The sequence below is a fragment of the Alosa pseudoharengus genome, unplaced genomic scaffold (assembly GCF_046254945.1).
Source record: "Alosa pseudoharengus isolate Yale_2024_CS ecotype anadromous, Long Island Sound unplaced genomic scaffold, YU_APseudo_1.1 YU_APseudo_1.1_scf_3, whole genome shotgun sequence".
NCBI lineage: Eukaryota > Metazoa > Chordata > Actinopteri > Clupeiformes > Clupeidae > Alosa > Alosa pseudoharengus.
In genome coordinates this window covers 31,445,118-31,457,078 of record NW_027468718.1, presented here as the reverse complement: position 1 = coordinate 31,457,078, position 11,961 = coordinate 31,445,118, and the positions used below count along the sequence as shown (strand labels likewise).

Genomic DNA, 11,961 nt, shown 5'->3' with positions numbered 1-11,961 from the left:
TGCACACGCACGCACACACACACACACACCAGTCCAAACACACACACACACCAGCCAAACACCTCTGTGTCAGAGAGAGAGAGAGAGAGAGAGAAATCATATAAATAGATATAAAAGTACTGTATATGTATAAGCAAATAAACAAAAGCTACATAATCAAGATGTCAGAGTTTACACAGTTTTTTAACTGAAACTGTTTAACTGTAACTAATAACAGTTGGCTATATAGTTAGGGTCTGCCTTTCTTTTTATGCTAGAAAGGTTTAATTTCCAACCTACAGTACCATTACAAAATCAAGGAGATGAATCATTTCTGACTTCACACTACAGTAACTTGCTGCTACTGGTGGCAGGAGATGGGGAAGATTCACCAACAACGTATAGCACTTCTCATCTGATGGGAAATGTGGATAACCATTAAGATAATTCATTTCATATGAAGTCATTTAGACCAATGAGTCAACTTATTTCTAGTCATGTGATGCACTTACTATATAGATGGATTCTGTAGATCCCATCAACAATGAGACAATTCAATTGAAAAGACTATTATTCCTGCAAATTCAATCATGTGTGGATGTAAGAATGTTGCAACAGCGCAAAACATAGCTCTGGATTTCCTCTCAGAGTTATTCTTAAAAACTGTTGTCAACACTTGAATACTTCACTTAAAGTAAAAACAAACACTTACTGCATGCATTATTTGCAATTCATCTGCAGTTAAATCTGTTGGGAACTTTAGCGCCCTACTGTTTTCATTACTTGCTAATGTTAACAACCTGTAATCAAGCTAAATGTTCTCAGTCAGACCTGCAATCAAACAGCATTATCAAGTTCAAATTTGAAACATTGGTGAATGGACAACCAATGTTTCGACAGGTTCAATCACGTTAAAGCTGCAATTGGTAAGATTTTTTTTTATCATATTCACTGAAACCGACACTACGCTCCGACAGAACAACATAAATCAGCCAGTTTTAGACAAAAACCTTCACTTCTACCTTCACCTAGAGCCTGTTATTTGTTTTGCAAAATTCCACAGCTCCTGGTTCTTCTGGTCCAATCAGAGCAGGGCTGTGTGAGATCTGACTGTCAATCACAGTCTGGTGCGCACCGATGAGCACAAACTTGATGAGGGGATGCTCGGTGTTAGTGGGGGAGGGGCATGAGAGTTGTAAACATTCAAAATTTTGGCTAGGTCCCCTCAATCTGTCAGACTTGCCTACTGCAGCTTTAACGTTTTCAAGCACCTCCATGGAAAAGAGTATGAATGTGAAAGTGAACGGTTATATGTGTTTGTGCATGTTCAGGAGTGCTCTGATCAATGAGCCGGAGGGATAGAGAACCCCTCTCTTTGATATGTGCCCTCTTTTTTTTGGAATCGCATACATGTCCTCACGGTGTTTTGCCGGCAGGGCCAATGTGGCCCTTTTAACCCTGTGCTGCCTGAGCCCTCGTGGACACAAACAGGCCATATGAATGACTGAACTTTGCCCTGGAGTCGTGTTAAACCAATGATGTGGTTTCTGGTAAAATCTGTGCCGGTTTCAGAATCTCTCTCTCTTTTTCTCTGTGGGGGGTATAGATGTTTTTGAGAGAGAGAGTCAAGTCAAGTCAAGTCAGTTTATTTATATAGCACATTTCATATGTCATACATAGACACAATGTGCTTTGAGTGGAGAGTTGTCATTAAATTATCTAAAATAAAAAACACACTTAGCAAAAGAAAAAAAAGTCAAAGAAAGGAAAAAAATAAAAAACAAAAAAACAAAACAAAAAGAAAGTTAATAGATAAAAATAATAAAAATAAAATGGAGTGTTTTAAAAGCAGAGACCTGTAGTCATGAATTAAAAGCTAAAGAAAATAAATAAGTTTTAAGTCCCAATTTTTTAAGAGTGAGAATTGATTGTGATGACCTTAATTCCAGAGGTAGGCTATTCCAGAGGTTTGGGGCACAGTAACTGAAGGCACCATGTGCAGCCTTAGTGTTGATTCTGGGGATTTTGAGGAGACATTTATTGGAGGACCTTAAGTGACGGGTAGGATCATAAAAAGATATCATATCAGAAATATAGGGTGGGGCAAGGCTGCTTACTGACTAAAAAACAATAAGAAGTATTTTGAAATCAATTCTTTATTTGATTGGGAGCCAGTGAAGTGATTTAAGAATCGGGGTGATATGATTAAATTTAGGTGTTCTAGTGAGTATTCTAGCAGCTGCATTTTGGATAAGTTGAAGTTTGTTTAGCATCTGTTTTGTTAGACCAGCATAGAGTGCATTACAGTAATCTAAACGACTGGAGATAAAAGCGTGTATTCATTTTTCACAATCCTGTAAGGACAGGAGGCCACAGACTTTAGAAATATTTCTAAGGTGGTAGAAAGCTGTTTTGGTAATGTTAGATATATGTTTTTGAAAGTTAAGATCTGCATCTAGAGTCACTCCTAAATTTTTTACATCCTCACACGGTTTTACCAAGTGGGAGGTTAGAATTGGGTGAAAGTGATGTCTCATGGCCTTAGGGCCTACAACCAGAATCTCTGTCTTGTCGCATCATTTAACATTAAAAAAAATTGGGCCATCCACTTTTTAATGTTGGAGATGCAGCAAGTGAGGTCATTTAGCGGACTGGGGTCATCAGAGGAGATAGAATGTGTAAAGTTGGGTATCATCAGCGTATGAGTGGTAAAAGATGTTGTGTTGCCGTATGATAGAACCAAGAGGTAACATGTACAAGTTAAAAAGCAAAGGACCAAGAATTGACCCCTGAGGTACCCCATATAAAATGGGCATTACAGTACATCAGAAGAGAGGTTATTAATGGAAACAGAAAAAGATCTCCCATTTAAATAGGATGAGATCCAATGAAGAGCTGTACCTTGAAGACCAACTGAGTGCTGAAGACGTTGCAGAAGTATAGAATGAGAGAGAGAGAGAGAGAGAGAGCTTTGGCAATACTGTACAAAAGTATTGGCACCCATGCTAAAGTTGACTGAAAAGAGGAATATAAAATCATCTTTTGGAAATTGATCTTAATGCCTTAAGTGAAAAATGAGGAAATATCTAACCTTTAAGGACACCAATTTTCTTACTGAATGAATAATGTATCATAAATAATTAAATGTTCTTCCTTAAAATACAGGGGTCATAAGTATTCCCACCCCTATGTTAAATTCCCATAAAGACAGGCAGATTTTTATTTTTAAAGGCCAGTTATTTCATGGATCCAGAATACTGTGCATCCTGATAAAGTTACCTTGGCCTTTGGAATTAAAATAGCCCCACATCATCACATACCCTTCACCATACCTAGAGATTGGCATGGTGTTATTTCAGTTAGCCTATTAGATGGTTTGATTTGCATTGAGCTCAATATTAGATATACTGTACAATACTAGATATTTCCTCATTTTTCACTTAAGGCATTAAGATCAATTTCCAAAAGATGATTTTATATTCCTCTTTTCAGTCAACTTTAGCATGGGTGCCAATACTTTTGGCCATCACTGTAATAGCATAGCATAGTATGGAAATGATGGTATACCGGTATATATGAAATGTACTCCTGATACATTTATGTGTGTGCACATGTGTGCTGCTATAGCTGTAATACACCATTATAAGGTGGCATATCGTAGGGGCACAAAGGGTGATATACATTTGGGGTAGCTTTGTTCCTTACAAATGTTCCACATCCAACCATATAGATCATTACAGGGATGGCTTAATATGCAGTGACATTTTAATCATTTTTTTCATAACACTCTTCGGGCATGCACATTAAATGTAGGGATGGTCCAAGGTGCAGCCTGCTATCAGAAGGCCAAGTCTGCCCTCTAGTGGTCATGATCAGGAAATGACACTGGTTTGTCACTGAGCCAGGACACAGAGGGAGTGTTACCTTCGATCATAAAAAAACACACAAACTATGGCCCATTTATACAAATCATTTTATTTATTGACTTACACAATATGGAAATGGGAAGTGACAACAGTAGAAGAGAAGAAAAACAACTGTTTTGGTGTGGGTAGTCAAGGCACGTTAAGGGACCAGCGTCTGAGAATTCTGACGATCTCTCAAGTGGCTCATCTGAGAGTTCAGCCTGTCATACGATGACAAGCGGGGCCAGACGCAAAGACCCAGAAACCGTGACAGTCGAGAGGCACTAGCAGGAAGCCTGAACGAGGTCAGCGAGACATTGGGCGACAAGATGAGAGAATAATACAACACTTCCTGGTCCTCAGGACACAACAGACTTCAATTCTACACCTTTTCAAGTGGAATGGATGTGAGGGCAAAGAGAGAAATGTGGTGTGGGTGTGTGTGTGTGTGTGGTGTGTGTTTGTGTGTGTGTGTTTGCATAGAGGGTTCCCTCTACAAGGCACTGAAGTCTCAAAACAGCGGCGCAAATCCTGAGAAAGCCGGAAAACAAAACATATACTAGGAGTAAAATGTGCTGCGCTTTCATCTATAGATCATATATGGCTTTTAGTCTTGAATGAGTGGGTAGAGTGACAGAGGAGACCTAATGCTGATCCACTTAAGCTGCTATCTGTCTACCTACATAAGCTAGGTAGCAAGCCGAGAGCAGTTACAAACACAAAGTTGTAATGATGTGCGATGTGTTAGAGCCTTTAGCATTCTTTGCATAGTCAAGTATTATCAGTGTAACAACTGGGGCGTAAGTATACAGACATACGTAAGTGGCTATCTCTCTTTGGCATAGAACTTTGGATGGCTTCAGAGACAAAACAGGTAGACTAGGAGGCACTGGGCTGTGGTACGAAACACTTTGCTTGTGACAGTTACTGTAGCAACATTAAACACAGCAAAGCAGATGTCTGGCACTGTGTGAGTAACATACACACCTGCAGCTAACAGTTACACACACATGCACACGGACGGACACACACACACGCACGCACACTCACACGTGTGTACAACATGACTGTGTTGTGAAAAACATGTTTTGTTGCCTCCCCTGCTCTTCTCTTCCCAGCACGGCCCTGGACTGGGACAAACAGGTGTGGCTGTAGTGACCGTGCCAGCACCGCACACACGCACAACAGCAAACACAGCCAAACGCTAGCTGCTGATTCACCACTACCACCAAACAGCCAGCCAGGCGGGTGAAAAGGACCACAAAAAGGGGGACAGGAGGGGTACATCTACCATTCACCTATTGCTTATAAATCCCACTTGGTCTCAATATATGTTCATGAACTTTTTATAAATAAAAAAATACACACAAATTATTACCTGAAGAGAATACAGTGGCATGGTGTTTAGTACTAAAGAAGCCGTATATTTACAACAAAGCACAGCTGCGCGCTCCGAACTAGTGCTGGCAATCAGGAAATTATAACTTATGGTGAAAGTCTAAAGAAATTGCTCAACATCTGTTAACAAAACTGCTCCATATACTAATTAGCATATGTTAAAAAAATATTAACGACAGACAATACAAAAGATTGAGAAAACACAACACAATACCTGTTGGTGTACTTTATAAGTGGCATGATTTCTTTCATATAGAAAACAAAATGAAAACAAAAGAAAGAGCGCACTAAGATAATTGGTTTTGCAAAGTGAGATTAAGGCTAACTAATATTCATCAATAGCACCTGACTCCACTCCAGTCTCTTCAGAGAGGCCCCGTTTAACATGGGGGGTGTACTCAGTGCAGCGGTAAAGGGGCTCCACTCTAAAGGACTCGACTGTCACGGGGCGGCGATTTTAGTTTAAATGTTTTGGACTGAGCAGAGGGGAGGGGTGGGAGGAAGGAGAGGGACACCAGCTGGTTCTATTTTTTTTCTTCGTTTTCAGTTTCTTTTTTTCTGTTGTTTTGTTCCTCTTTTCATGGCGAGGAGAGGAGATGCCCTGTGCCAGGCATTCCATTTTGTTCTTTTTCTCTTTCTTCTTGATCTGTCCGTCTCCTCGTAAAGGAAGAGGAATAGCACCATCCTGTCTGTGTGTGTGTGTGTGTGTGTGTGTGTGTGTGTGTGTGTGACATAAAACTTTAAGTTGACCAAAAAAAAAACCCCAGGGTGGAGAGGGCTGGACGGAGGGGCGGTGTGCAGCGGTTTGGCGGTGTGGGCGGAGCTTATGTTCTCTTCATGCACACTTGACATCTGCTGACGTGCGTGTGCAGCTCTCCTGCCTTCAGCGTTGCAGAGTGAGGTTTCCTGTTTAATCAAGCACACACACACACACACACACACACACACACACACACACACACATATGAAATACAACTCCTACAATCTCTTTCTGCCTATTCAGCACTGATCTTATTTTGTTTTTTCACTAAAATTTGATCCAGGGACAAAGAAATGACATTGCACATCAACTACTGAGGGCTGGTTCACAAGACATGTTAAACGCATGTTAAAAGTGTCAGGATTTCACACCACAGACACACGCAAATGCACCACCTGTAAATGATACCTCATGTAACACTGAATGATTCATTTGTGTTTTAACTGTGGGATATGAGGACAAGATATGAAAGCACATGAACTAAGCAAAGGCAACGCTATATTATTAATAACAGATCACTTTATAAATCCCCAAAAGAGTGAAACCAATCCCCAAAGAGTGTTAATCTACATCACAGAGGAGGATATTAATATCTGAACCACTTATGTCATGTTCTGATTCTAGCTTCTGATATTGTTTGGCTGAAGGCCATAGGAACAGGGACATTTATAAAGAAATGAGTTGGTAAAGGGCGCCCCCCTGAGATCAGAGCTGGTAGTACATGCATTGTGGTCAAATAAGCATTTTCAATTGTGTGCATGTTGCCCAGATAGGAGCTAACATGTAGATTTCATCTAACTGTCCTTGAATACATAAATGTTACGAGGATAGGAACAATGGACGTTTTTAGATGAAATGGTTATGTGAACTGTTCTGGTTTTGAATGGAGACCATTTCACCCAGGCACCACTCACCAAGGCACTACAGTTTCCTGATAGACAGATATAAAATAGTGCTTACTCTACTGTAAATGTCCTATGGGATTCAAACAAGGGGAAAAGGTCTACCATAAAAATGCAGGTAAAAGGTAGTCATGATTAGGCAGGAAGCAATATTGAAACAGATGTAGAGAGAAGGAGAATGGGTAGGAGAGGAGAGAGAGAGAGATTGGAAAGGGAGCTCGACTAAGCTGCTCAGAGTGAAGAGAATGGGCCACGACTGATGTACCTAAACATGTCATCTTCCTCAATGGTGGCGAGCCAGAAGCTATAGGCGTTGGAGTAGTAGTTGCAGGTTCCGCGGCCATGACACTCGATGAAGGGCGCCGAGCGGAAGTCCTCTAAACAGGAGCCAGGAGAGGCCAGAGCCTGACCCGAGCCCTCAGCTCCTGAGCCAGTGTGCTGTACGGAGAGAGAGAGAGAGAGAGAGAGAGGAGGGGAGGGAGAGAGAGAGAGAGAGAGAAAGAGAGGAGGAGGGGAGGGAGAGAGAGAGAGAGAAAGAGAGGAGGAGAGGGAGAGAGAGAGAGATATACGATAGCAAAGTGAGTGGGAGGTAGAATGAAAGTGTGTATGTGTGTGGGTGGAAATGTGCGTATGAGAGAGAGAGAGAGAGAGAGGACAGAGAGACACACACACAAATAGACAGATAAAAACAGAAAGAGAGAGAGGAACAGAGAGAGAGATAATGGGAACAGTTAATACACAGCAATACTTTTGGAGTCTTTGGCATCTATTGTGTCTATGGTGTTTAAGGAATGTCCTATGTGTATTATTGTTGAGGAGTCTAAGGCCTTGTCTATATGTAGCCAGGTATTTTTAAAAACAGAGATTTTGATATGCGCTTTGCCCTTTTGTCCACAAGAAAACTGTTTCGGTCACTGAAAACAGTATTTTTTTTTTTTTAATTCTGTTCAAAGTGGAGAGTTTTTGGATTGTGATATGATGTTTTCATCTTTCTTTAAAATGATTTCAGGTCTCCAATTGGCCGACATTGCCATCTGTCTGATTGACAAATTCTTGACAGCCTTTAACAGCTGTTTTTGCACGTCCGTGTGGACGGAATTATTTTGAAATATGAAGAAGGAAACATACAGTATACTTTATGTTTTTACAAAATACCTGGCTACATGTGGACATAGCCTAACTCTGATCCTATTTTGAGCTTGTTCTGCTGCAGTGCTTGTTGTAGTGTAAGTAAGGCTGAAGCTGATCCCAGATCAGGTGGGTTGTGTTCAGGAGATGCGGTGTCTTACCATGACAAAAGAGAAGCCGATCCACAGTGAGACCCAGCCGGACGGGCAGGGTGGAATCATGATGGTCTGACTGTGCACAGCCATGACCATGGCAGGAGCCTCACACACAGAACATCTGTAGACACACACACACACACACACACACACGTACTGTTATCAAAGACTTCTCTCTTGAAACATTCATTCAATATCAAAGACTTCTCTCTTGAAACATCCATTACATTTTTATACTTAATACACACACACACACACACACACACCTGCTGATGAAGGGCCTGATGCTCTGTCCAGTGAGGGGCTCCATGCTCATTGGCATAGGCTCCGGAGTGGCCAGCCAGTAGGAGTAGTCGTTACGGGCAGCGAAGTTGCAGACGTTGTTCACATTGCAGAACAGGAAGGGCATGGGGCTGAACTTCCTCAGGCAACTCCCAGCAGTACCTGGGAGAGGTCAGATAACAGTGGTCAGGCACCTGGAAGATGATTGATCTTCAAGTACAGTAACATCACACACACACACACAAACACAGTAGGAACTAGAATCTAGTCCATTTGGAGCTGAGAGAGTCTGCATACAACGATTGGCACTTATATCCATATTATATATTTATTACACAATTCACTTTTAAAATGTTAAGTCTGGGGAGATAGAATACATTAGTCTCAAAATGTATGGTCTGAACAGTTTCCATACATCACTTGTCTGTTTTTAATTCTTTTGTTCATTCCTGCTCTCCTTCCTCTCTCCTCTCTCTTACCCAGGTCCTGCCCGTGGGCTCTCTCGTTGCCTTGAGTGTAGAGCAGGGAGTAGCCATCGAAGATCAGCGTTGTGCCATACGGACACTGGGGGATGTCCGTCGATTGGCTGTGACGTGTCACCATGAAGCCGTGGTTCATGGAGGAGGGACCAGGGGGGCCCACCTGACCAGGTACGCCATCAGGACCCGGGGGACCGGGCAATCCTCTGGGTCCTAGAGGTAGGAGAGTACAAGTTCACTGTATCTGATCGATTGAATTGGCTTTCAAGTTCATGTAACCATGCAATTCCTCATAATATAGAAGCTAGCTGTGCTTTCCTGCAGCATGCACCACAAATATATGTTGTGAATATGTTTGTGTGTGTTTGTGTCCTTGTGTCTGTGTGTGTGTGTGTGTGTGTGTGTGTGTGTGTGTGTGTGTGTGCGTGCGTGTGTGTGTGTGTGTGTGTGTGTGTGTGTCTAACCTGTGGGTCCATTTTGACCCTGCTCTCCTTTGGCTCCTGGAAGTCCATTGTACCCAGGTGTCCCCTCGTCCCCTTTAAGACCCTTTGAACCAGTCACACCTAACAAACAGAGGGGTGAGTTAGCACGGGGCTGAACCAGTCACACCTAACAAACAGAGGGGTGAGTTAGCACAGGGCCCAAACTGAGCCCATTAGGAAGACAGCAAAACTGACACATAGGATAGCCAGTACAGAGCTTGACATTCTTATTTCTGGGCATGTTTTTTCATTCTAAATTCAGCAGCAATGCAATGCCTCAAGAATGTTAGATGAATACATAAGGACTATGAGAGGAACATCCATGAATTTCAGGGATTCTTCTTCTTTGATCACCATGGACAAACATTTCTGAGGCTATTAGCTTACTGTTGCTGGTGCAATCGTACAACATTAAGGTTCCTGTATTAATCTAAAACAGGGGTGTCAAATATAATGCCCGGGGGCCAGATCAGGCCCGCCAGCAGGTTTCATGCCCCCAAGATGTTTTGGGTAGGAAGGGAAAATTAGAAAAAAGATATTCACATCCAGTTGTCTTCAACAATTTGTTATAAGCAATATCTTTATGATATGATAAATTGATTAAACCTAGCACTACAAACCATCCTCAGGAAGGAAGAAGCAGAAAAACTAACATGGAAGTAGGGCATTTCAAGAGAGAAAGAGCCGTACTGGTATATGACAGCAGTACATTATTGTGTACTTGTTTGCTCATAAGTGATATAATCAAACAACACTCTGATACTCATGTAGAAAAATGATAATGACCATGACATGGCCCCCTACTAGGTCTCATTCCAACAAATCCGGCCCACTACCTAATATGAGTTTGACACCCCTGATCTAAAAGACCCACCATGAATTCCCTTTTCTCCTTGGTAACCTTGAGGCCCAGGAGGTCCTGGAGGTCCTTGCTGGCCTGGGAATCCGATGTCTCCTTTGATAAAGGTGTGAGGGCCTGGAGGGCCTGGAGGTCCATCATTACCTGGAAACAAAGGCTCATTAGGGCCTCTAGAGCTCCATGGTGTTTGTGTGTCGTGAATATGTTTGTGTGTGTTGTGTGTCCTTGTGTCTGTGCATGTGTCTGTGTGTGTGTGTGTGTGTCCGTGTGTGTGTGTGTGTGTGTGTGTCCATGTGTATGCACATGAGTGCATGAGCAAATGTGTGTTGACAGTGACACACTATCCTTGTATGATTTGTGAATCCATCAGTGACTGTGGAGGTGTTTCTCATCGCCTACCTTTAGGCCCAGGGAATCCTCTGTCTCCGGGGTCTCCTGGCAAACCACCACCACCAATTTCACCCTTAAGGCCTGTGAGAAAAGTCAAATGGCCGTCAATCGAACTGCTGACCACCACCAGACTGCCCCATTATAAGATATAGAGGACTGGAACATTGCCTGGCAATGGGCTGAAAATGTAGCCTGATGTTGTCATACTCAAATTCTAGTCAGAATATGAGTCTGATACTGCTCCAAAGGGATGTGATTATGCGGTGTCTTTCAACCAATAGGCTACAGGGGGTGAATCCTGTAGGAAGAACACCCGAACTATCCACAATTGCCTTAACATTGTTTTCTGGTCAGTTATTGCACTGTCATTATCTTCTAAAACAGATGTGATGGCGAAATCTAAATGTCTACCTTCTAGCAACAGCGTTTTTGTTAGGGAGAACCGGGATGAAAGAAATACGTAATTTACAAAGACATCCTACAGCTCTGAACAAAACCATTCAGGATTTCTTCTGATCTGAACCGCTCTGGTACAGGAATAGTTGCTCCACAACGGAACAAGTCCAGACCAAACTTCCCGACCTTAAATGTTGTGGGCAGGACTAAGTTTGGCTGGCATCCAGGCTACTGAAAATGAGCAATTTTGCTGCACTGTGCATTACTTGTCTGTTATGCATTTAAACACCACTGGCAAACTTTAATCTGAAAGGGTACCTACAGTATCCGTTAAGTGTGTAATGTGTTATGTCTTACCTGGGAAACCAGGGATACCCTGACTGCCCGTCTCTCCTTTAATACCACTGTAACCAGGGAGACCAGGCTCACCCTGAAATAGTCAACGAGATTCACAGCAGAACTAAGTGTCACGTTTAGTTGTAACATTTAGTGAACAAGATCATTAGTCAGTGCTTTCATGAAATTGTGGCATATAACAGAGTAATAAAGGTAGCAATTGGCAATTTGCTGAAGAGTATAACTCGGAAACATACAGGAATTCCTGGAGGACCCTTTTCTCCTTTGTAGCCCTGCGTTCCCTGCGGTCCGGTAAATCCCTGGTCTCCCTTCTCTCCTTTGGACCCCGCACTGCCCGGAACGCCGGGCAGACCCGGAGTACCAGTGGAACCTGCAAGCAAAACCGTTCATTAGGCGCCAGACAAATAACCTCTATTTACTAGATTTACTGCCAACTAAAGCATCCCTTACAAGCACCACCATCAACATCAAAGCAGAAAAACATTTACA

The 11,961-nt window shown here is 42.4% G+C and overlaps 1 protein-coding gene across 1 annotated transcript in view; it reads right to left on the bottom strand.

The window, feature by feature from the left end:
- Positions 1 to 3,938: 3,938 nt before the first annotated feature.
- The window catches only part of col4a1 (collagen, type IV, alpha 1), a 53,467-nt gene continuing 45,444 nt past the window's right edge, over positions 3,939 to 11,961 (bottom strand). Inside the window, exons 43-52 of the mRNA XM_076264040.1 lie at positions 11,709 to 11,842; positions 11,473 to 11,545; positions 10,729 to 10,800; positions 10,345 to 10,473; positions 9,453 to 9,551; positions 8,989 to 9,201; positions 8,494 to 8,671; positions 8,234 to 8,348; positions 7,210 to 7,382; positions 3,939 to 6,188 (exon numbers count right to left, since the gene is read on the bottom strand). Of these exons, the coding sequence (XP_076120155.1) occupies positions 6,107 to 6,188; positions 7,210 to 7,382; positions 8,234 to 8,348; positions 8,494 to 8,671; positions 8,989 to 9,201; positions 9,453 to 9,551; positions 10,345 to 10,473; positions 10,729 to 10,800; positions 11,473 to 11,545; positions 11,709 to 11,842 (1,268 nt within the window). The 3' untranslated portion in view covers positions 3,939 to 6,106. The remainder of the gene's footprint in view (positions 6,189 to 7,209; positions 7,383 to 8,233; positions 8,349 to 8,493; positions 8,672 to 8,988; positions 9,202 to 9,452; positions 9,552 to 10,344; positions 10,474 to 10,728; positions 10,801 to 11,472; positions 11,546 to 11,708; positions 11,843 to 11,961) is intronic.